A 21,393-nucleotide genomic window follows, 5' to 3' on the forward strand; every position below is an offset into this window, starting at 1 on the left:
GTGAAATTCTTACTGGTGCATTCTAATATTTGGTCACCTAACAAACCTGTGGACTTTGTGTGCTTGACATAAACGGTGTATTCTGACTTGCAGCCACCTGATTTGCTGTCTCTAGGAGCAGGCTGTTTGTGTTACTGAGCAGGTGGACCTAATACATTGGTTACTGAGTGTGCATACACTGTGTGCACAATTATTAGGCAAGTTGTATTTTTGAGGATTAATTTTAATATGGAACAAACACAGTGCTATCAGTCAATCCAAAATGTTAATAAACCTGAAACCTGAATGTTTCACAACGGAAATGTGAGTGTGAACATCATCAAGGGAATACATATGTGCGCACAATTATTAGGCAACTATTAGTGTGCAGATTTATTATGCAACTAAAGGAAAAATGAAAATTTTCCCATCTCACTTGTTTGTTTTCATCTGTTATAGTGAGAATAATAAACAAACACCTCAAAATTTACAAATAAACATCTCTGACATTTCAAAAAAAATCAATCAATCAATCAATGACCAATATAGCCACCCTTCTTTCCAATAACAGTCATAAGCCTTTCCATTCATGGAGTCTGTCAGTTTCTTGATCTGTTGACGATCAGCTTTTTGTGGAGCAGTGACTACAGCCTCCCAGACACTCTTCAGAGAGGTGTATTGTTTTTCTCCCCCGTAAATCTAGCGTTTAAGAAGTGCCCACAAGTTCTCGATAGGGTTTAGGTCAGATGAGGAAGGGGGGGCCATGTCATTATTCGTTCATCTTTAAGGCCTTTACTGGCTGGCCACGCAGTGGAGAACTTCGATGCAAGTGATGGAGCATTGACCTGCATAAAAATCATGGTCTTTTTCCTGTATCACTGTTTGAAGAAAGTGTCTTCGAAAAACTGGCAGTAGGTTTGGGAGTTGATTTTGAGTTCATCTTCAATGCAAAAGGTCCAACTAGCTCATCTTTAAAAATACCAGCTCATACCAGTACCCCACCTCCACGTTGGAGTGGAGCTCTGTGCCATTACTGATCCACAGGTCCATCCATCTGGTCCATCAAGAGTCACTCTCATCTCATCGGTCCATAAAACCTTTGAAAAAAATCTGTCTTCAGATATTTCTTGGCCCAGTTTTGACGTTTCAACTTATGTTTCTTGTTCAGTGGTGGTTGGGTTTCAGCCCTCCTTACCTTGGCCATGTCTTTGAGCACTGAACACCTTGTACTTCTGGGCACTCCAGGTAGGTTGCAGCTCTGGAATATGAAAGTACTGGAGGATAATGGGTTCCTGGTAGCTTCACGTTTGATTCTTCTCAAATCTTTGGCAGCTAATTTGCATCTTTTGTTCTCAACACGTTTCTTGCGACCCTGTTGACTATTTGCAACAAAATGTTTGATGGTTCTGTGATCACACACCAATATCTTAGCAATTCCAAAAGTGCTGCATCCCTCTGAAAGACTTTTTACAATTTTTGACTTTTCAGAGACAGTTAAATCTCTTTTTTTGCCCATTTTGCCTGAGGAAAACTAGCTGCCTAATAATTCTGCACACCTTGATATAGGGTGTTGATCTCCTTAGGCCACACCCTCCCTCATTACACAAATACACATCACCTGACGTGCTTAAATCCAATAAGCATTCAAGTTAATACAGCTTGGAGTTGGAATATACGCATTAAAAATGATGATATGGTCAAAATACTCACTTGCCTAATAATTGTGCACACAGTGTATTTGCAGTGTGTGTATGTTTTATTATAAAGGAAGGTAACCCTTTATTGATGTCCTGACCAGGATGAGTGGTGGTTCTGTTCCTGCATGGGTCTATAAAATGCATGACTGAGAGGGGCAGGCTTCCAAAACTGTGTGCATAGTATATACTATGTTATTGACTGGCACCATGTCCAGAACTGGTTTCCTCCCTTGCTTCCAGTTTTGTGGGATTGGTGGTGGCTCCCTTTTACTCTGAGCTTGATAAACAAAAGTAAAAAAAAAAAAAATGGATGCATGGACTAGGGATGTGCAAGGGTAGTTGAATAAATGGTTAACTGTTGTCTGTGCTATTATTTGAGTGCCAAAATTACCATCTAGGTATTCTCTTAATGTGATGTGGTAGGATGTGTGACATTTCTAGTGTCTATAGAAAAGAAAAGTCCGGTTTGGCAGTATTGTGAAACAGAAAACAGCATTATTATGTGCAAGATCTATAATGCTATACTTTTACTTTGCTTCCGCAATTCAACCAGTTCAATTCTCAATCACATAAGACTAAAACTTCCTGCAATAATGCTTAAATCAACAGACGAGTGCAAGCAATTGTATATAACTACATTTAGTAGCGCACCTCGAAAATATGATTCAGTCCGAGCGGGGAAAAATATCAAAACTAATTGCAAACATGACACCAAATGACATGCTGTCCATCAGCTTTGTTGAAGGGAAGAGCTTTAGAGATCTACTAAATTGTGTTGAGCCGGAGTATTACGTACCATCCTGAAAAGATATAAATAAGACTGTAGAATGGCAGTTTAAAGATCTAGCAACAGCTCCAAACCACAACGTATGTTACAATTACAACAGACCTTTGGACTGCACTAACAACTGAGTCCTTCATGACAGTCACCTTTCATTACATAGATGACTGGGAATTGAAATATGTCATCTTGCAAATGCATGAACTAGAAGAATGTCACACTGGGCAAAACCTAGCTGATCATCTTGCAACAGCAATTTTATGCCTGTGACTTGAGAAACAAAGTCATTGCTTGTGTACTTGATAATAATGCCAGTACGTAGTTTGATTTTTAGTAAATATGTTGTTGGAGTAGGAGGCTGTGCCTTTTTGCTCATAGTTTATCCAGCAGCCATACCACATTCACTTTAGAATTAGTCATCTACCTGAAACTAAGCATGTTTGGACCCGGCCAGTACTTGGGTGGGAGACCATCTAGGAAAAACTTGAGTTGCTGCTGGAAGAGGTGTTGGTGAGGCCAGCAAGGGGCACTTGCCCTGTGCTCTGAATGTGGATCCCAATGTCCCAATGCAGTGATGGGGACACTGTAATGTAAAAATGGTGCAGTCCTTCGGATGAAACATAAAACCGAGGTCCTGACCCTCTGTGATCGTATAAGATCACTGAACATCTTTCATAAAGAGCAGGGTGTATCCCAATGTCCAGGCTAAATTGCCCTTCATGACCTAGTTATTCTTCTCTCCACAATCATCCCCTGTATTTAATTGGATAACTATCTCTCACCCACCTTACGGCTAAATGTGTTGTGAGCGTACTTGTGCAAAATGGCTGCTGTCATATCGTCCACGTGGTTGCTACACATTAGTGGTGGTTGAAGTGGCTCCCCTCTTACTATGTAAAGCGATTTGAGTAGTTAGAAAAGCACTATATAAATGTAAAGAATAATTATCACACTTCAACTGGCTATTAACGATGGATACAAGGATGCTAATGAATCATCTGATGGGAGCCTGCAGCAGGTTAGCAAGCCACATTTCAATCACAGCAATGTTGCTACAATGACAGCAGAGCCTGGCTGAGCACAAATGTCTACAATGTCTTCAGACCAACTGGAACTCTGTGTATGACATTTTTGAGAGTCTACTTTAGCTGCCATTGGGGATATGTGTTACGCTGCATAACCGAAATGTGACCAAATTAACAGAAGCCAGAACACTGGAGCTAAGTGATGATGACTGGCACGCTCTTGAAGATGTGCTACCCACTTCTTGCGGAGAGAGTCCAGTGTCTGCATGTCCATATTCTGTCCTGTGACCAGCACTCTCCTAAATTGGCTTCCCACACCACACGTAAGGATGTGGAGGATCTGCCAAGATGTGAGAGTTTAAAAAACAGAGTGAGAGAATCGCTTTGCAGGTGGATGACACCTGATTCTGAGAGAGCAGTAGGGGTTGTGTAGCTCGCCAGTGCTGTTGATCCCAGGCAAACATCTGAGCTTCCTTAATTCAGTGGCACAACAACAAATAAAGCAAAAAGCTTAAAGAAAAATTCTACATACTTTCAGGACACACAGAAGACACAGCTGAACGTGAGACATTCGGTTGTACTCTGGAACTAGAAAGAAAAAAAAAACTTGACTGAAGATGTAGTCGCTGCTCTGTTCAGCATGGTGCTGAAGGTGAAACGGCATGGGGTGAGCTGGAACTTTTCTTATCGGAGCCCTGCATTCCACCAAATAAAGACTCTCTCTTTTGTGGTGGAGGAACAGTGCAGCTAGTGCTGGGTAAAGCAACTAAGTTTCAGAAATCTCTCTCTGTGTCCCCACAACGTCATTGCACACTGAAAAGGTATTTTCCACCACTGACATAATTTTGAAAACGCTCAAAAGTTGACTTCCCCTGAACTAGTGGACGGTGCTAACCATGCAACCAGGTAGGCTACTAAATGTGGTGTTCCCACATGTGGGGTGTGGTCTATGGCCGACTTGTCATCATGGCCAATGCCCCCAGGCCGCCAGATGGAGCTCTCCCTGCAGCATGGAGGTGCTCCAGATGCCAGCTGGGAATCGTGGACTATGGAGTTTTCCCTAACATACCTGCTGGATACCCCAGGGGCCAACAGAGGACGCTGCATGGAGGCTTAGAGAATCATTTGTGCCCTATAACCCAGAAGTGCGTCATAGGCAGAGCGACAGCAGAAGTGACGTACTTCCGGGGTGAAGAAAAGGACTTGTACCTGACCCGGAAGTAATAAAGAATCAGGTGGACTGGGGATTGGGAACACTTCAGGGTCAGGGAATATAGAAGGACTGTGGCAGCTCCCAGACGGCGAGCTGAGCTGGGTGGAAGGGTGGCAACGCGTCTGGGAGTGGAGGATTGTTTATTGTATTTGTGATTAATTTGTATATAAGTATAGAGGAGGAGAGGGTGCTTTGTGCACTGTGGCATATAAATTATTGGACTTTTATCTGGTGTCTGGAGTCTTGGACAGGGGTTCAAGGGAGCGATAGCGCCCCCTATCTGTCACAGGAGACATTTTGTCTTTTGTGTAACTGAATATTTATTGTTCAGATGGTGGTTTTATTTGTACTAACGTAGTAAATAGAACTTACACATTTTATCCATCTGTTATACTTGTCTATTTCGTCTAAATGTTGCTTTAGCTCATACTGGCATTAAGTACATTTTTTTATGTACTTTAGTAAAGTACTGTACATGTTTTAGTTCTAATGTATATTTTTTTAAAATTCTCAAACACCTTTCGTTAACTTCATGTTAAGTATACCTTTGTATATCTTAAAGAACATGTGTTCTGACTAGTGGTGAAAAATTTTGTGTTTTTTTTGCGATTAACCAAATATCTGCATGTTCACTTTTATGAATATTCCAATATCAAAATTTGTGACATTGCACATCCCTAGTATGGACTATACCATAGTTTCTTAAACTATTTTGTGGGATGCCATCTTTTGGGTCACGCTGAGTCAGGACTCACTGTTGAATTAAATAGGAGAAGATCGCGTACGGTTTACAAAGCGTCTCTCAATGGGTTGTCACTGGTTGTTAAAGTATTCAACATTGCTGTGCTGTGATTGTTTGTAGTGGATCCAGATCTGGCAGTCACAAGAAAAGGTATGAGACCCTGGACTAAACATATATGCATATTTGAGGGAAGCGACAAAGTTGTGTACTGGTGATGAAAGTAGAAATGCAAACTCTACACAGGTGATAATATCCAAGTTGGTATTTGATTTCAGCTTTGAGGTGGTAACATTAGTTGGTGTACCACCATGGCATTCATGGAGAAATATAATTACAAGTATCTAATATAATAAAACCCAATCCTGTTAATCACGTTAATCACCTAACATGACACATTCTTCCTGCTAATCAATGAAAAATGTAGCTTGAGCATCTTGTTTTAAAGTCATAAATAAATTCTAAACTTCTAAACAAGTGGTGTGTTTGGTATGTGAAATGAATCATCAACTGGTGGGACAAGACCAGGGTGGGGTGCCTGTTGCTTTAGGTAATGGGTCCTTTGGCTTAAAGGAGCAGACGTTATGTCTTCTCCTCAAAAACATGAGAAGTTTTCAAAGATGTAATTAGTAGACTCTCTGCTTTTTTTTTTTTCTTTGTAAATGTTTGGGCTTGTACAGGATGTGATATGCTGAAGAATTTCTTGCTGTTTTCTGACATCTGATCTAATCCCGTGCCCAATAATTAACCAATCATAATAAACATTAGAACTTCTGAGTGAAAATGTGAGGTGCTCAAAATCTATTTCATCAAACCTATTTTTGTAGTCCATGCACGTTACGGTTGGTAGGTAGAATGGTGTAGTGACTATTAATAAAAGAGATGAACAGGGAAAAAGATTTGGATAGCTACTTGAAAATTTGGAAAAAAGAAAAAGCACAAATTATCAGTATGTCTTTACAGACTTGAGTCCAAAACAGAACTGATTCTTTGTTAACAAGATGGAGTTTTTATAGTCGGTGGGAGGAAGTGATGTCATTGGGCCCGGAACCAGAAGTGACATCAATGGGCCTGTAAACTGAGGTGATGTTGACAAGTCTAGGTGGGATTTCCCATGAGTGGTCTGCAGGAGAAAAAGAGAGAGGGTTAATGCACACTGCCACCCCTTGGTCCGGAATGGGATTACCGTCTTTCAAGCCCTTTAGCTGTTTCCCATGTGCACATGTGTGACATGACTTGGTTACTGGGATTTAGGCGACAAAGATACTGGTTCAGTTCCAACCTCTGCCTCACTTTGTATCCCTGAGCAAGTCGCATATTCTGCCCTTGCTCCACCTATAAAAACTTGTAAGGTATCCTGATCTTGGATTACAGCATCGGCCAAATCCTTTATATATAATTTGATACTATCCGTATGTATGGTGTTCGCGTCAATACCTCGACTCAATACAAATTAGAACCATGCAATGGGACTCTGCCTCTGTAGTTAGAACATAACATGGCAAACGCGGACGCAGTATTGCATGATTGGCTAAGAATGTTTGAATGCTTCAGTTACGCCGCTGGACGGTCGTTTATAGTAAGTCGGTGTTGGTTCGAGCAGATAACAGTAAGTTCGGTTGGTTTTTGGAACGTTGGTTTGGCGGGGTGTACTTTCCAGGACTAACATCATCGACTGACTTAAACCCTTCGACAGCTCCGGAACCGTAAGTAATTTAGAACGTATCGCCATTTGCTTGGTACGTCAAAATCTATCTTTAGGCAGTTTGGTTTTGGCATCCATCCTTCTGACATCTATTGGCAAACTGAGTAATGATGGCTGGGTTTTAACAACGGTCATTGTTTAAATTTTAGCCGATCTCAGATCTAAAATGACCACAGCAAACATAATTATTACTCCGACTCTGATTAGAGTCATAAAATATGGTTTGTTTTGAAAATTTGTTTGCCGGAAAAAATCAAATGAGGTGCGCCGAAGAGCGGAGTTCACGTCTCGCAGCCCCGTTTAAACAGGAAGCTCTTCCTTACATCGGCCGAAAAGGTCTATTTTAAGCACAAATCAGTGCCATGATAACAATCATTTCAAGGACTATTAAAATTATTTACAGAGGAAGTATGGATTTCACAAACATAGAATTTGTAGCCCGATTCGATCGGGCTCCCAGTTGCTAGTATGCTATAAAGATTGCATGGGATTTGTTCAGTATACAGTATTTATCTTTAATGTAACAACAGAATGTTGTGGTAATTGAAAGTAATTACATTGGTCAATAGCAATTCTGTCCCAAGGATTCTGATAGGGTGTTTATAAGCATTTGTTGTAATGGTTAATAATTTTTTTTTTTAAATTGGGCTTTGTTTTCTTGTGGCACCACCGTCATATTTTCAGGATAAAATGTAAATACATGTTGTTAAAATATTAATCCATATTAAAAAAAAAAAAAAAGTTATGGAGCCTCTTGGCCATGTACACAATGTGGATGAGTGGTGCTTGTTCATTGACTCCTCAAAGGTCAGCTTGAAACCTGCCATTCTCCATAATGGAAGTAAATTCCCATCTGTACCTATAGCACATGCTATTAACATAGAGTCATACGAGAACATGCAGCTGTCTACAAAACTTTCAGTTTCAGAAATTTAAGTGGATTATCCAGGGAGATCTAATTCTGTCTGCATTTTTGCTTAGTTTATAGCTTGTTTACGCTAAATGTTTTTGTGTGAGTGGGACAGTAAGGACAAGAACCACCACTATATTCAGAAAGACTGGTCAAAAGGAGCCTCACGTGATCCAGGATTGAAACATGTGGAAAAATAGTCCACTTGTTGACCCCTGCGAATGTTTACCTTCTTTCTCCTGTATATGAGACTTGGACTTATGAAAAACTTTGTTAAAATAATGGGAAAAACACACATGGGATTCATGTATTTGAGAAATAAATTACCCCAAATCGATGATGCCAAGACTAAGGGAGGCATTTTTGTAGGTCCTCGGCTCAGAAAAAGAGTTGATAGATGAGAGAGCAAAAAGAGTTTAATGAAGGAGAAAATGGTGCCTGCTGGAGATTCAACATTATCTGAACATTTTGGCGCAAGATTGAAAACTATCCTAAGATGGTTAGTGACATCCTCAAGTTGTATCAAAATACTAGGATGCAATGTGTCATTGAAGATTAATTTCTTGGACTCTTTCCCTGAAGACCTTGGTGTGGTCAGTAGTGAACAATGTGAGTGCTTTCACCAGAACATTTGCAACAAAAGCATTACCAAAGCAAATGGAGTTCCAGTATGCTGGCTGACTAGTGCTGGATTCATAAGAGAGATGTTCCTGAGTCAAAGTGAATGAAAAATGGTCCAGTTTTAGAATGTTTTTCATTTTAATAAGCATTTAAATATATAATATGTAAGATTCTGGTATTTTCACCTTGGAACTAAATTTCTATTTTGCTGACCTGGATAGACATGCAAATAACTTGTCAGAGCAGAACGCATTACAAAATGTCCATAGAGAAAAAAGGTGTAAATGCAACAGTAACTGATTGAAATGTATTCCGTTTCATAATCTTGGTGTTGCCAGTGTTCCCAGAAGGAGATTCACGTTGCAGTGCACTCTAGAAATAGAGGTATCACAGCACCCGGCTTGATGGCAGCTCTGTTCTGTACTGGGAACTGAGAATAATGGCTGCAAGGGCTCTGAAGGCAGATAAAGAGGCGTTTGTTAGAGGAATCTGTAAGCAAGTGGCACACCATTTATGGTCTAGTGATCCATGTCTTGCTTACAGAGGAATTGAAGCATTTTGCATATCTGAATCAGTTCCTTTTAGAGTCACAGTCAAGGAAGGTGATGGAATGGTCTTTACGGATGATGCTGCAATTGTGACCTGCTGGGCTGGCTACACAAAGCAACTGTTTAAAGCTGATCCTCCGGCTAGGACATTGGATATCTTTGGGTCCACAGTTCTTGAGGCTGATCCTCCAATTAGCTGTGAACCACCCAATCTCACTGAGATTACTCCGGTGGTGAACCAGCTAAGGATAGGGAACGCTGCAGGGATCTATGGTATCTGGGGTGAACTTCTCCAGGCTGGTGGTAAGGCTGTCCTTCTGGCATTGCAAGCAATCTTTACTTCCATTTTAGAGATGAGAATCATCCCAACGGTCTGGAAAGCAGGGCTTGTTGTCCCTATGTGGAAAGGGAAGGGTGATTGCCTGGACTGCGGCAACTACGGGGGGGATAACATTGCTCTCAGTGCCGGGTAAGGTCCTTGCTAGGGTCATCCTCAGTAAGATCCATGAATACTTGCCTACCTATCAGTGACTGGAGCAGTCTGGTTTTCCACCTAAGAAGTCTTCCATCGACCGCATCCTGGCACTGAGGGTTCTCACCGAGTGCCAACATGAATATTGACAGAGTTTCTTTGCAGCGTTTGTCAATTTTTGTAAAGCATTCGACTCGGTTGATTGAGCTGCCCTGTGGAACATCCTCCAAAGTTGCTGGATATCTTGGATAGCCTATACATTGGTAATGTGAGTGCTGTATAGAGTGGAGGCAGAACCTCTGTGTTTTTCCCCAGTTGATTCTGGGGTTCATTGAAGTGTGTTCTTGCTCCTGCCTTGTTCAGTGCTTGCATGAAATGGGTGTTGCGCAGGGTTGTGGGGTCCAGCAGCTGTGGGGCATCTATTGGTGAAAAAAGACCTTGACTTTGCCAATGCTGTGATCTTTGTGGAGTCCAAGGAGGCTCTGATCAGAGCTCTTGAGAGACTAAGTGAGTAGTCTGAGTGTCTGGGCTTCTGAGTATCATGGATAAAAACTAAGATCCAGCCCTTTAATGACCTCTCGGGCACAGCAATCACCAGTGTGTCTGTCTCTGGAGAGAGTGTTGACCTTGTTGAGAGGTTTTCTTACCTTGGCAGCGACATTCATGTCCCTGGTAACTCTTTTTGTGAAATCAGTAGACGACTTCGGAGAGCATTGGGGGTCATGAGGTTGCTGGAAATGGGTGTGTGGCACTTCCAATATCTCTACCAAAGGACGAAGGACCAAGTCCTTAGAGTCCTGGTGCTTTCTGTTTTGCCATATGGTTTCGAGACATGGAAGCTATCCAGGGACCTGAGGTGAAGACTAGACTCCTTCAGTACTTTGTTTCTTCAGAGAATCCTTGGGTATCACTGGTTCAACTTTGTGTCGAATGACTGGTTGCTTACGGAGTCCCAGATGAGGCATTTTGCGTACATTATGAAGGAGTGTCTGTTATGACACTATGGCCATGTGGCTTGGTTCCCTGTGAGTGATCTGGCTCCAGTGGCTGGCCAAGGTTAAGGTGACACCACGTAACAGCTGACTGTGGCAGATGGATTCCAGAGGATGGGACTGGGGGATTGCCAGCTGTGTTCCTGAGCCGTTTTCGTCGTGTGGTGGGTGCGGCAACATACTGTACCAATGAATGCTCCCCAACTTGACCTTACCTGACCATTTCTGTCTGAAGAAAGTGAAAATGCAACATATGCTTGTTATGGTACATCAATGCAAAACATTTAAAAGGGTCTGAGATTTGTTTTTTAATGTTCACATTTACATACCACATTTTACAGTCTGTTCTTGTGGTTTATTCTTTGTGTTTTTATTTTATTTATTTAATATGTCACATTATACTAATTTTGAGTTCCAGTGCTTTTGAAATAAATATCACAGAGAACCAAACTTCAGTGTAGTATATTTTTTTTATTCAGTAAAGTTTTTTAGAAGATACTGATTACTTCTGTAAATTTCTTTCATACAGTTAAGGCATGGGGGTCACACAAGACATTTGTACCCCTTGAGCAATATTCTAAAATTGTGTTATTGGATGGCTTTTGACATTTAACATCCCCTTAATACCATGGGTAAAACACATTAGGCTTGATAGTGATGCTGAAAAAATGGATAATTTTGGATGTTCTACAATAACACATTGTTCCTAATATTGCCAGAAGTACTGGTTACATACATATTTTATTATTTCAAAAATACTCTTGGTAGTTACTAAAACTTTTTTTTTTTTTTTCCTTTTACATAGTACCATGTCTCGGCCTGGTGGAGGTGGTGTGGGTGATGCTGAACGCTACCTCTATACCAATTCTGGCTTGGCATCAAATTCAAGCTCTTCCGCTTCCAGCCAGGCAGACTGGGCAGCACGAAGATTGGTCTGGGTGCCCTCGGAAAAGCATGGCTTTGAGGTGAGTGCAGAGAAGCCTGTGTCCTTTTTTTCATTTTTTTTAGTAACTTATTAAATCTGTAGATTGTGTGTGTTTTTTGGATCTATCCAGGCAGCCAGCATAAGAGCAGAGCGTGGAGATGAGGTCGAGGTGGAGCTGTCTGATAATGGGCGTAAAGTTGTCCTTTCACGAGAGGAGGTTCAGCGTATGAACCCTCCACGATTCAGCAAAGTGGAAGATATGGCTGAATTAACTTGCCTAAATGAAGCTTCTGTGTTGCATAATCTGAAGGAGAGATACTACTCTGGGCTGATCTATGTAAGTATCGACTACTGCTTATAAATGAATTTACTGGAGTCCTACTGATGCGCATGTCCTTAGATGAGCTATTTTAATATCGTGCAAAGAGAACCACCCTGAGATGTTTGTTTGGAAGACCGAGGCATGCTTGCGTTATTCTTGTAAACAAAAGAGAAGTGGCTGAGAGTTATGTTCTCTGGTGTGAGAGTTAAATACATTTTGCTCCTAAAAACATTGTGTTTTGCTTGCAGCTAAGGAGCTGTGTGTGTGAATCTTTTTTTCACTTTAGTAGGGTTTTTTGCTTTTTTTTTTTTTTTTCCCCACCCACACAAGGGCAAAAACAGCTGAGTGTTTTATACTTGCAGAACCAAACAGGCCCTAGGCTAGGGTTACTTGATTATGTTTACCTCTGTGGATAAAAGCATCTGCCAAGCAAATAACTGTAAATGTTTTGGGAAGCGTTTGGAAACGTTACTTCTACTTGTACTTATTCTTGTTATTTTATTCGGACTAGTGTCGGTGAGGCAGTGTAGTAAGCAGCAGTAGCTGAGACCGGCATCTCTATGATTACATAACCGGCATTGTAGCGGCGAATAGTTAAATAAAAACAGCAGTTCCTTAGTGGGGGAAAAAAGACAGTAGCTGACTTCAAAATGGTAAAGAGAAAGTCTCTGCAATACACAGGTGAACGATTGGCATTAAGGCGCCAATTAGGCACAAGTAGCTGTAGGAGCAGACATGACAGTAAGAAATGAACTACTAGCAGATACTCAGCAAGTGTGTTTTTTCTAGATTGAAGAGTTCTTAACGGTCAGGAAAGTAGAGCAGTTAAGAGGGCAACAGCATAAGGGTTCATTCATCTGAAGAAATACAAATGGTGCAAGTGGAGAGTTTTTAAGTAAGGAATAAGAGAGGTGCAAAGTTAGAACAGACAAAAGTAATGATAAACAGGCAGTTGAGGAGGAGAATATTACAGAACCTTAAGAGGTCAGAAGGAATAAAATAACTGTAGCAGATCTTGATTCAATTTTTGGCTTATTTCTTTTTACTTTTACCATTTAAGTTAAATCATTTAATTTTAATAATAAAAAAAAAGGTGAGCAATTTTAATAATCCAAAGTCAAATTTCAATAAGGCTAGTGCAATGCAAATCCTGTTGGATACTGGACTTTTTAGAGGATGGCTTGGAGGAACCAATCTTCTATAAGGGCTACATTGGCAGGAGATGCCAGCTGATCCAGCACCTTGATCTCGGGATCATTGAACTGGAGGAGGTGTTGGCTGGCCGGCGTTTTCGTAGAGAATTGCCAGGTGTCCTTTAGAGAATTTGTTCAAATACTTTTGAGCCCATGAAAACAGGGGGACCATGTATAAAAATGGCTGTCATTCATTAATGGCTCATATGATATTTTTGGTAAATCCTTTAAATTAAAGATGAAAATCTACACTTCAGTTACATAATGACTGCTTTATTTCAAACCCATTGTGGTTAAAATTATGGAAATTGTGTCACTGTTCAAATACTTATGGGTCTGACTGTATTGACAAGCTGGGGACACAATCAAGAGGACTGAAGCTCAGGTTTGCTCCAAAGACAGAATCTCACAAGGTTTGTTGCCTTGTGGGTGCTCAGGTGGGGCACCTCACTGAAAGGGTTGATAGGCTCTTGACCAAACTGGAGGTGGACCCTGCTGTTGTTGTTGTCAATGTTGGCACAACTGGCATACTTAAGGGTAGTCTGTCAATCCTGCAATTTAAATTTGAAGAGTTAGATGCCAGGCTGAGGAGCAGAACTCTGAAATTCTGCCTGTTTCACGTATCAGTCCAGGTACATGGAGGAGATTAGAAGGCTTAATGTGTGGCTCAAATCTTGATGTAGTGTAGAAGGGTATAGGTTTATTTGGCATTGGGATGCTTTTTGGAACAAATGGGCCCTGTTCCACCCTGATGGGTTACATCTGAACTGGAGGGGCACTAATGTGTTTGGGAGGCATATGAATAGGGAATGAGGGAGAGGGCAGGAAGTTTTGGACAGGCCAGGTTTAGAACTGTACATGAAGGAACAAGCAATAGTGTAAAAATAAAATTGGATAATAATGTAAATTGTAATCCAAAGTTTAAATGCAAAAGTACAATGAGTAACACATTAAAAACCGGTTGCTTTAATGCTAGAAGTATCAAAACTAAAGCTAGTGGCCTTATTTTAGGATTTTGTTATAAACTACTCAATACAAATGATAATTTCAATGCACATCTTTTTTAGTAATATTAAAAAGGCAAGTTTACAGGAAAATATTTTAGTCATGGGGGACTTTAATTATCCGAATATTAACTGGGATAACCTTACAAAAAGAGGAACACAAGCAGAAGTTTTCAGAAGTAATCAGTGACTGTTTTTTAGCACACTAGACTGGAAATGGCTAATATTATCCCGTTGTATAAAATGGTACCCAGGCAGATCCAAGCAACTTTAGGCCATTAAACTTAACGTGGATCACAGGTAAGTTAATGGAAGGAATTATTAAGGGAAGGATTGAGCAACACATGGTAAGAACAGGGGTTGTACTGAACAGTCAGCATGGGCTCAGAAGGGGGAGGTCATGTTTTACCAACATGCTGGAATTCTATGAGGAAGAAACAAAAGGGTGTTATCAAAGTGGAGCTTATGATATTATTTATCTTGACTTTTAGAAAGCATTTGATAAGGTGCCACGTGATAGGTTGTATATCAAACTAATAGAAGTGGGAGCTCAGGGTGTTGTGTGTAAATGGGTGCAACATTGGCTCAGTCACAGGAAGCAGAAGGTAATGGTATGAGGAACCTTATCAGAATTGGCTGATGTTAAGAGTGGTGTACCACAGGGGTCAGTGCTAGGGCTGCTACTATTTTTAATAAATATAAATGAGTTGGATAGGAATATAAGTAACAAGCTAGTTAAGTTTGCAGATGATACCAAGGTACGTGAATTGGCAGATAATCTAGAATCCATTCAACCATTACAGAGGGACTTGGACAGCATACAGGCTTCGAGAGATTTGTAGCAGATGAAATTTTACGTCAGTAAATGTAAAGTATTACATGTAGGAAGTGAAAATGTTAGAGTTGAATATACAGTGGGAGGTCTGAAAATTAATTGAAAGTATACCTTACGAGAAAGATTTACGAGTCGTAGTGGACTCTACGCTAATTATGAAGGCTAACAATGTCAGGTTATATAGCGCCCTGATGTGTGGAGTACAAGTCCAAGGACGTTGTGCTGAAGCTTTATAACGCACTGTTGAGGCTTTATCTGAAGTGCTGTGTACAGTTTTGGTCTCCAGGCTACAAAAATGACATCACAGTACTGGAAAAAGCCCAGAGAAGAGCGACTAGGCTGAGTCCAGGGCTACAGGGGATGAATTATGAGGAAAGATTAAAACAACTGAGCCTTTTCAGTTTAAGCAAAAGAAGATTAAGAGGAGATGTGACTGAAGTGCTTAAAATTATGAAAGGAATTAGTCCACTGGATTGAGACTATTTTTTTTAATGAGCTCATCAAGAACATGGTGACACAGTTGGAAACTTGTTAAGGGTAAAATTCACATAAGCATTAGAAAGTTTTTCTTTCCACAGAGAACCAGACACCTGGAATAAACTACCAAGTAGTGTGGTAGACAGTAGGACTTTCAATAGTAGACTTGGTGTTTTTTAGATGGATTGGACTGGCAAGCTTTGTTGACAGACAGACGTTGGATTTTATATACAGTATAAAGAGATTAGTAAGCTATCTGATAACCAGACCAGGCTATTTGGGATCTGATTCCTCTTCTGTGTATGAGGGTGATCTGCCCACCTACACCCAGTGTGTATAAAGCACCAAACTCAAAATCCACGATTGCATCCTACCATTTAATTGTTGCTCTGGCTCTTCGCCTGACTTGTAAAGCTTATTTGGCCACTGACAGCAGGTTTCAAGCCTTATCCGTATGTTACAACTTTGACAGTGCTCTCTATACCTTTTGGGATCAGGGAATGCTTGGGTCATCCAAGTGAGAACTCCTAGGTTATCCTGCACTTTTGATCTTCTACTGATGAAGTGTCAGATGCTTTTGGATGCTCCTAGATTGACTCTTTTTTTTTAAAAGAGAGAGAGAGCAGGGCTTCTCCTTTTCCTTTAGGAACCATTTTCTACCACCTGTCAGTTAATAATCCTCTGGTGCCCACTGAGTAAATTCTTAAAAAAAACAGTTCCACAGAGTGGCCTGTTCTTTACCCAAACTCTATACTTTAGTTGCCAATGAAAGTAAAGACGATGGGCACTATTGGCCTGTTCTGTACCACTTGAGCCTTTAGAAAATCCTTACAAGCTTTGTGACTTCTCACACAATATGCCTTAAAGTAATGTCTGCTTTCTTGAAATATCATGGGAGGGGTAACAGTAAAAATAAAGTGTAGTCCAGCATCTTAAAGACCTGGCTGGCCACAATGGCTCAAGTGACTCCACATTTTACAGCCCTCTCTGGTGTTGGTGTAGCTACATATTTTTCTATCACTCCCAAAACAATTAAAATGTGAAGAGGAACCAGACTTTTCACCCCATCTGAAGGGTATGACGTCTGGGAGAAAAATAAAGTACAGTAGATGAATAATTTAGCTTAAAGAACGTGACAGTAGGAGTTGACATAAAATATCCATCCATTCCTTCCCGGCAGCACTGTGTGTAAGTCAAAAACACAAGTCTGGACACCAGTGTCATTTCCTTGTGGAGCACGTTCACGCCCACACCAGTGCTTACTCACATGGGGGCAATTTTTAGAGTATGATTAACCTTGCCCATGTTTTTGGGAAGTGGATGGGGAAAAACGAGAATGGAAAATTCCCATTATGCTGATTGTCATGTGTTACTTTGAAACTGGTTATCTAAAAACAGTGAAGTACAGATCTTGAAAGCATTTCTTCACATGTTCCCTGTATTTATAATTCCACAGTCTGGCTAGAAAAGTGTGGCATTGTGGCCTTTCTTGAAACTTGACTTCACATTATTTTGGGAATTGATAAGCTGTTTTCTGCTCACATATCCTGTTTGGTCAAGTATTGGTTATGTTCTGGCAGGCAGATAATCGTTCTTTACTCTGCAGTAAATGTCTCTATTAAGAGATCCACCCATTTCTTTTCTAAGTCTGTGGAGTGTCGTTCAAGTCAAAATGTGTTGTATAATAGGCTGTGCATTTTACCACAGTCACCTTCTGCCTACTAACATTGAAGAGGGTAGCCAATAATGCAATTCAGTGGAGATGTAAGGAAGGTATGGTTGAACCCATGTATCTGTTTTTGATGCACAAATACTTAAAGTCTGAAATTTTTAGTAGGATGATTTAACTGTTTATATAAATATATCAGACATTGCCTTGGAAAGGAGTAGACAATCAGCAATTCTACACAAGTAGGTAGCTTTTCTACCAGTGCTGTTTGCGGCCATTAGTACTCTCACCACAATATTCATGAGATACTGTGGGATAGATGCATTTAAGAATTTCCTAGAACTGTAAACACATGTCAGTAAATCTGAAGTACTAATGCTCATAATCTTTAACAATAGATGAATATTTGGAGGAGAAGAGCGCAAAAGGTTAGAAAATCTTGTATTGACATATTTTGGGTGTTAAATGAAGTCCGTGGGAGGGGAAAAAAAAAAGATGACAGAGGAGATGATCAGAACAATATCTCTCTGCAGAGACACTCCTTGCGAGCCCTTGAGGACTGGGCTGGTTCAAAATAGCTTAGAGACAAAATCAAAAATCTGTGGTTCTGCCCAGCAGGCCCCTGTGGCATCCTTTCCTGTTGCTGTTGCACTAAAGATAAAGGTACTAGGATGGGCTTCATCTTTAGTCTTGAATACACGGCCCTGTGATTCTAACCCAGGCTGCCATCAGCACACACTGGAAATCCTACCAGTAACATTATGTGGGCTACATGATGGATATATATTGTTTCAGTATGCATCCATCCATTATCCAACCCACTATATCCCAACCACAGGGTCACAGGGGTCTGCTGGAGCCAATCCCAGCCAACACAGGGCGCGAGGCAGGAAACAAACCCCGGGCAGGGTGCCAGCCCACCGCAGGCACACGCACACCCACACACAAGGGACAATTTAGAACCACCAGTGCACCTAACCAGGATGTCTTTGGACTGTGGGAGTAAACCGGAATACCCGGAGGAAACCCACACAGACACGGGGAGAACATGCAAACCCCAGGGTTTCCTTACTGCGAGGCAGCAGCGCTACCCACTGCGCCACCGTACCGCCTTGTTTCAGTATGCCACGTATAATTTATTTTATGTTGCCATGTGTTAACTTTACAATTTTGAGAACCTGGAACACTGAAAACATACAGATATGTGTGCACATACATTTTTAGCATGTCTATAAGTCGTCATTTTAGCTTTATTAAATGTGTATAATGCCTTTGACTATGGAGTTTGACTAATGATTTCTACCTCATTTTTGTCTTTGTTTTAATAAGTCTCATGACATTTATTGTTTTTATTATTATTTTTAGTAAATATTATATTCATATTCATATTGCTTACCATTATAGAACTTGCATTTCTTTTTTTTTAGCCCAGAATTGTGGCACTGTCTCCATGAACTGAGGTCTGAACGCTAGTTCCTAGATGGGTCCTCTCTATGTGCAGTTAGCGTGTTCTCACCCACATTGAAAGGTCCCTTAATTGCTGTTAATTAAGATCACAACTCAAAGATGTGATTTTTCACAAAGCTGTTGACTACTAGGATTCTGGTCCTGGAGCTCCTAATGGGGTAAGGACAAAGTGATGATTTATCAAGCTCAAGGCCCTGCACTTTTAACAGCTGTGATGCATCATCTTACTACTGAGAGGTCATTTAAATGCTTTGTGCAATAAAAGATTCTCAGTCCAGCTGTGACTGTTTATGGTGGTTCAATGAATAATGAAGAAGAGTCCATGGCTGTCAAATTGAACGGTGTAGAAGTTGTTTAAGTGAGCTCTTTGACCTAGACCCAGTGTTTATTTTTCTGCAGACCACTAAAGACCATTCGTTTCTGAACTCCGGTACTTGTGTAGAGTGATGATCGTGTCAATGAAAACTTTAGCATATTTTTGCAAAGCTGCATTAATTATATAAAATATTCTAAACTAAACTTACTCTAATTCAGGATTGTGAGAGCCCATATCCTGCCCTGGCAGTTCACAGCATCAGACAAGGAACGCCATGGAAAAGAACCAGCTCATACCTGCTCATACTGGGCCAATTTATAGTTGTGAGCCTAATTTATGGTTGAGAATTTTAAAAAAGTCCAGAATACTCAAACCAAAAAGCAACAACAACAAAAAGACATGCAGGTATAGGGAGAACGTGCAAATCCAACAGGACAGCTGCCCCTATTTAAAATAATTAATAAAAATATATAATAGATTATTTAAGAGACTTACTTTTATAATTCGCCAAGAAGGTTGTTTTTAGTATTATAAATGTTTGGTGTAAAATTCCCCAGGAACACATTTTTGGTGAGAAGGAGGAGAATCTGGCTAAGATAATAAGATTTCCACAGTAGTTAAGCTCCGCTAACTGGCATTAGAGTGTTGCCAGGGAAGTCCGTTCGGTATGATCTTTCTAACACCACTAAAAGGTGTTCTCTCAGCAAATAGTCTGAACTTTGTGCTAGCAGGGGTGGTGATGGTGGTATATAGTTAGGTAGTGTAGTTAGTAGTTAGTAATGGAAACCATGGTGCAGAATACAATTAGTGCTGCTAGGGACTCTGGTATGTGTACAATGAAGGGTGAATGGTCTGTGACTAGTCCCTGTACCCTCACAACACTGTGAGGGGGTCACAAAAGAGAAAAGTATTGTATTTTACACGTGCAAACCAAAAATTCAGGAGCAGATTATGAGGCTGGAGGTTATCATGTCCAGAGCTTCCAGAAGGCTGTATCTGATTAGTGTAGTGATTTGTAGCTCTTTGTACACAGGATCTTTTTAAGGCGTCCTGAATAGTTTAGTAAATCTGTATATTGGTTGTAAATATTTTTATTTCTGTTTCAGTCTCAGTCTTTATAATTTTAGTGGTTACAGTTAATGACAATACTGTATTTTGTTTTAAATTTCATTTTTACATTAAATATAAAATTCAGATGCCATTTTGAATAATCAGACAGCGTTTTTGCAAATGCTGGCTTGAATAAAAACTGTCACAGACAAAAGGCCGCGTCTGTGATAATTGCATATTTATTTAATTTGTGCTGACTTTACAAGACACTGACAGGCAGGCATTCACAAAGGTAATGCAAATTGATTTCAAGTTCCTCCCAGATTCCTGAGTGTACAGCAAAAACCTGTCTTACATGGCTGAGTGAAACTACTGACGTGACTCTTAAGTAGTAAGACTCCTTCAGTCTCCTCCTTGCATTACTGTACTCTCATTCCTCATTTAGCTCTTGATTTGTGAATTACTGGGCTTTGAGGTTCTGATGAATAGTGGCCATTCCATAGCATCTGCACATTTTTCTCGATAATACAACAACAATCTTGTACATTTTCAGGGCTCATTTTGCTGTACTGACTATCAAAGAGAAAAATGACAGGGAGTAAAATTTGAAACACAAACGCCAAGAAACCTCTGCAGACACATAAACCAGAATCAACATATCTGTACCAGTGTAGGAATTTGTGAAAGTCACAAGTCACACCTCATCTGCCATGATTATTGCTCACAGCTAGGAGGGGCTGCTTAAGTGGTGTCAGAAGCAGGTGACTTTAGGTTGAGTCCGAGTGAATAGACAGCACATCTACCGCTAGTAATTTACACAAAAAGGCATCACATTGCTAGCTAGCATCTCTAGCACAAGTTGGATTCTTTTTAAAGATTGAGATCCCTGACAGTTTTACTAGCAGGTTATATTCTATATAAACTCTGCCAAAAATTGCAGTAATGCTTAATATTGGAGACTGATAAGACATTTTTCTTTTTGTACTAAAACTATGGAAAGGCTGTTGGTCCAGGTGACATACCTATGGAAGCATGGAGGTGTTTAGAAGAGATGGCAGTGAAGTTTTTAACCAGATTGTTTAATTTAATCTTGGAAAGTGAAAGGATGCCTGAGGAGTGGAGAAGAAGTGTACTGATGTCGATATTTAAGAATAAGAGGGATGTGCAGGACTGAAGTAACTACACGGGGATAAAATTGATGAGCCACAGCATGACGTTATGGGAAAGAGTAGTGGGAGCTAGGTTAAGAAGTGAGGTGATGATTAGTGAGCAGCAGTATGGTTTCATGCCAAGAAAGAGCACCACAGATGCAATGTTTGCTCTGAGGGTGTTGATGGAGAAGTTTAGAGAAGGCCAGAAGGATTAGGTTAGTTGCATTGCGTCTTTGTGGACCTGGAGAAAGCATATGACAGGGTGCCTTGAGGGGAGCTGTGGTATTGTATGAGGAAGTCGG

At 40.5% G+C, this 21,393-nt stretch overlaps 1 protein-coding gene across 10 annotated transcripts in view; it reads left to right on the top strand.

Moving 5' to 3' along the window:
• Window positions 1–21,393, top strand: part of myh14 (myosin, heavy chain 14, non-muscle) — a 160,553-nt gene that overhangs the window by 13,646 nt on the left and 125,514 nt on the right. For all 10 annotated transcript variants that reach the window (XM_039741035.1, XM_039741031.1, XM_039741038.1 and 7 more), the window contains exons 2-3: window positions 11,488–11,647; window positions 11,738–11,944. In XM_039741035.1, the coding sequence (XP_039596969.1) occupies window positions 11,492–11,647; window positions 11,738–11,944 (363 nt within the window). In that variant the 5' untranslated portion in view covers window positions 11,488–11,491. The remainder of the gene's footprint in view (window positions 1–11,487; window positions 11,648–11,737; window positions 11,945–21,393) is intronic.

The sequence above is a fragment of the Polypterus senegalus genome, chromosome 18, assembly GCF_016835505.1.
Source record: "Polypterus senegalus isolate Bchr_013 chromosome 18, ASM1683550v1, whole genome shotgun sequence".
Lineage (NCBI taxonomy): Eukaryota > Metazoa > Chordata > Cladistia > Polypteriformes > Polypteridae > Polypterus > Polypterus senegalus.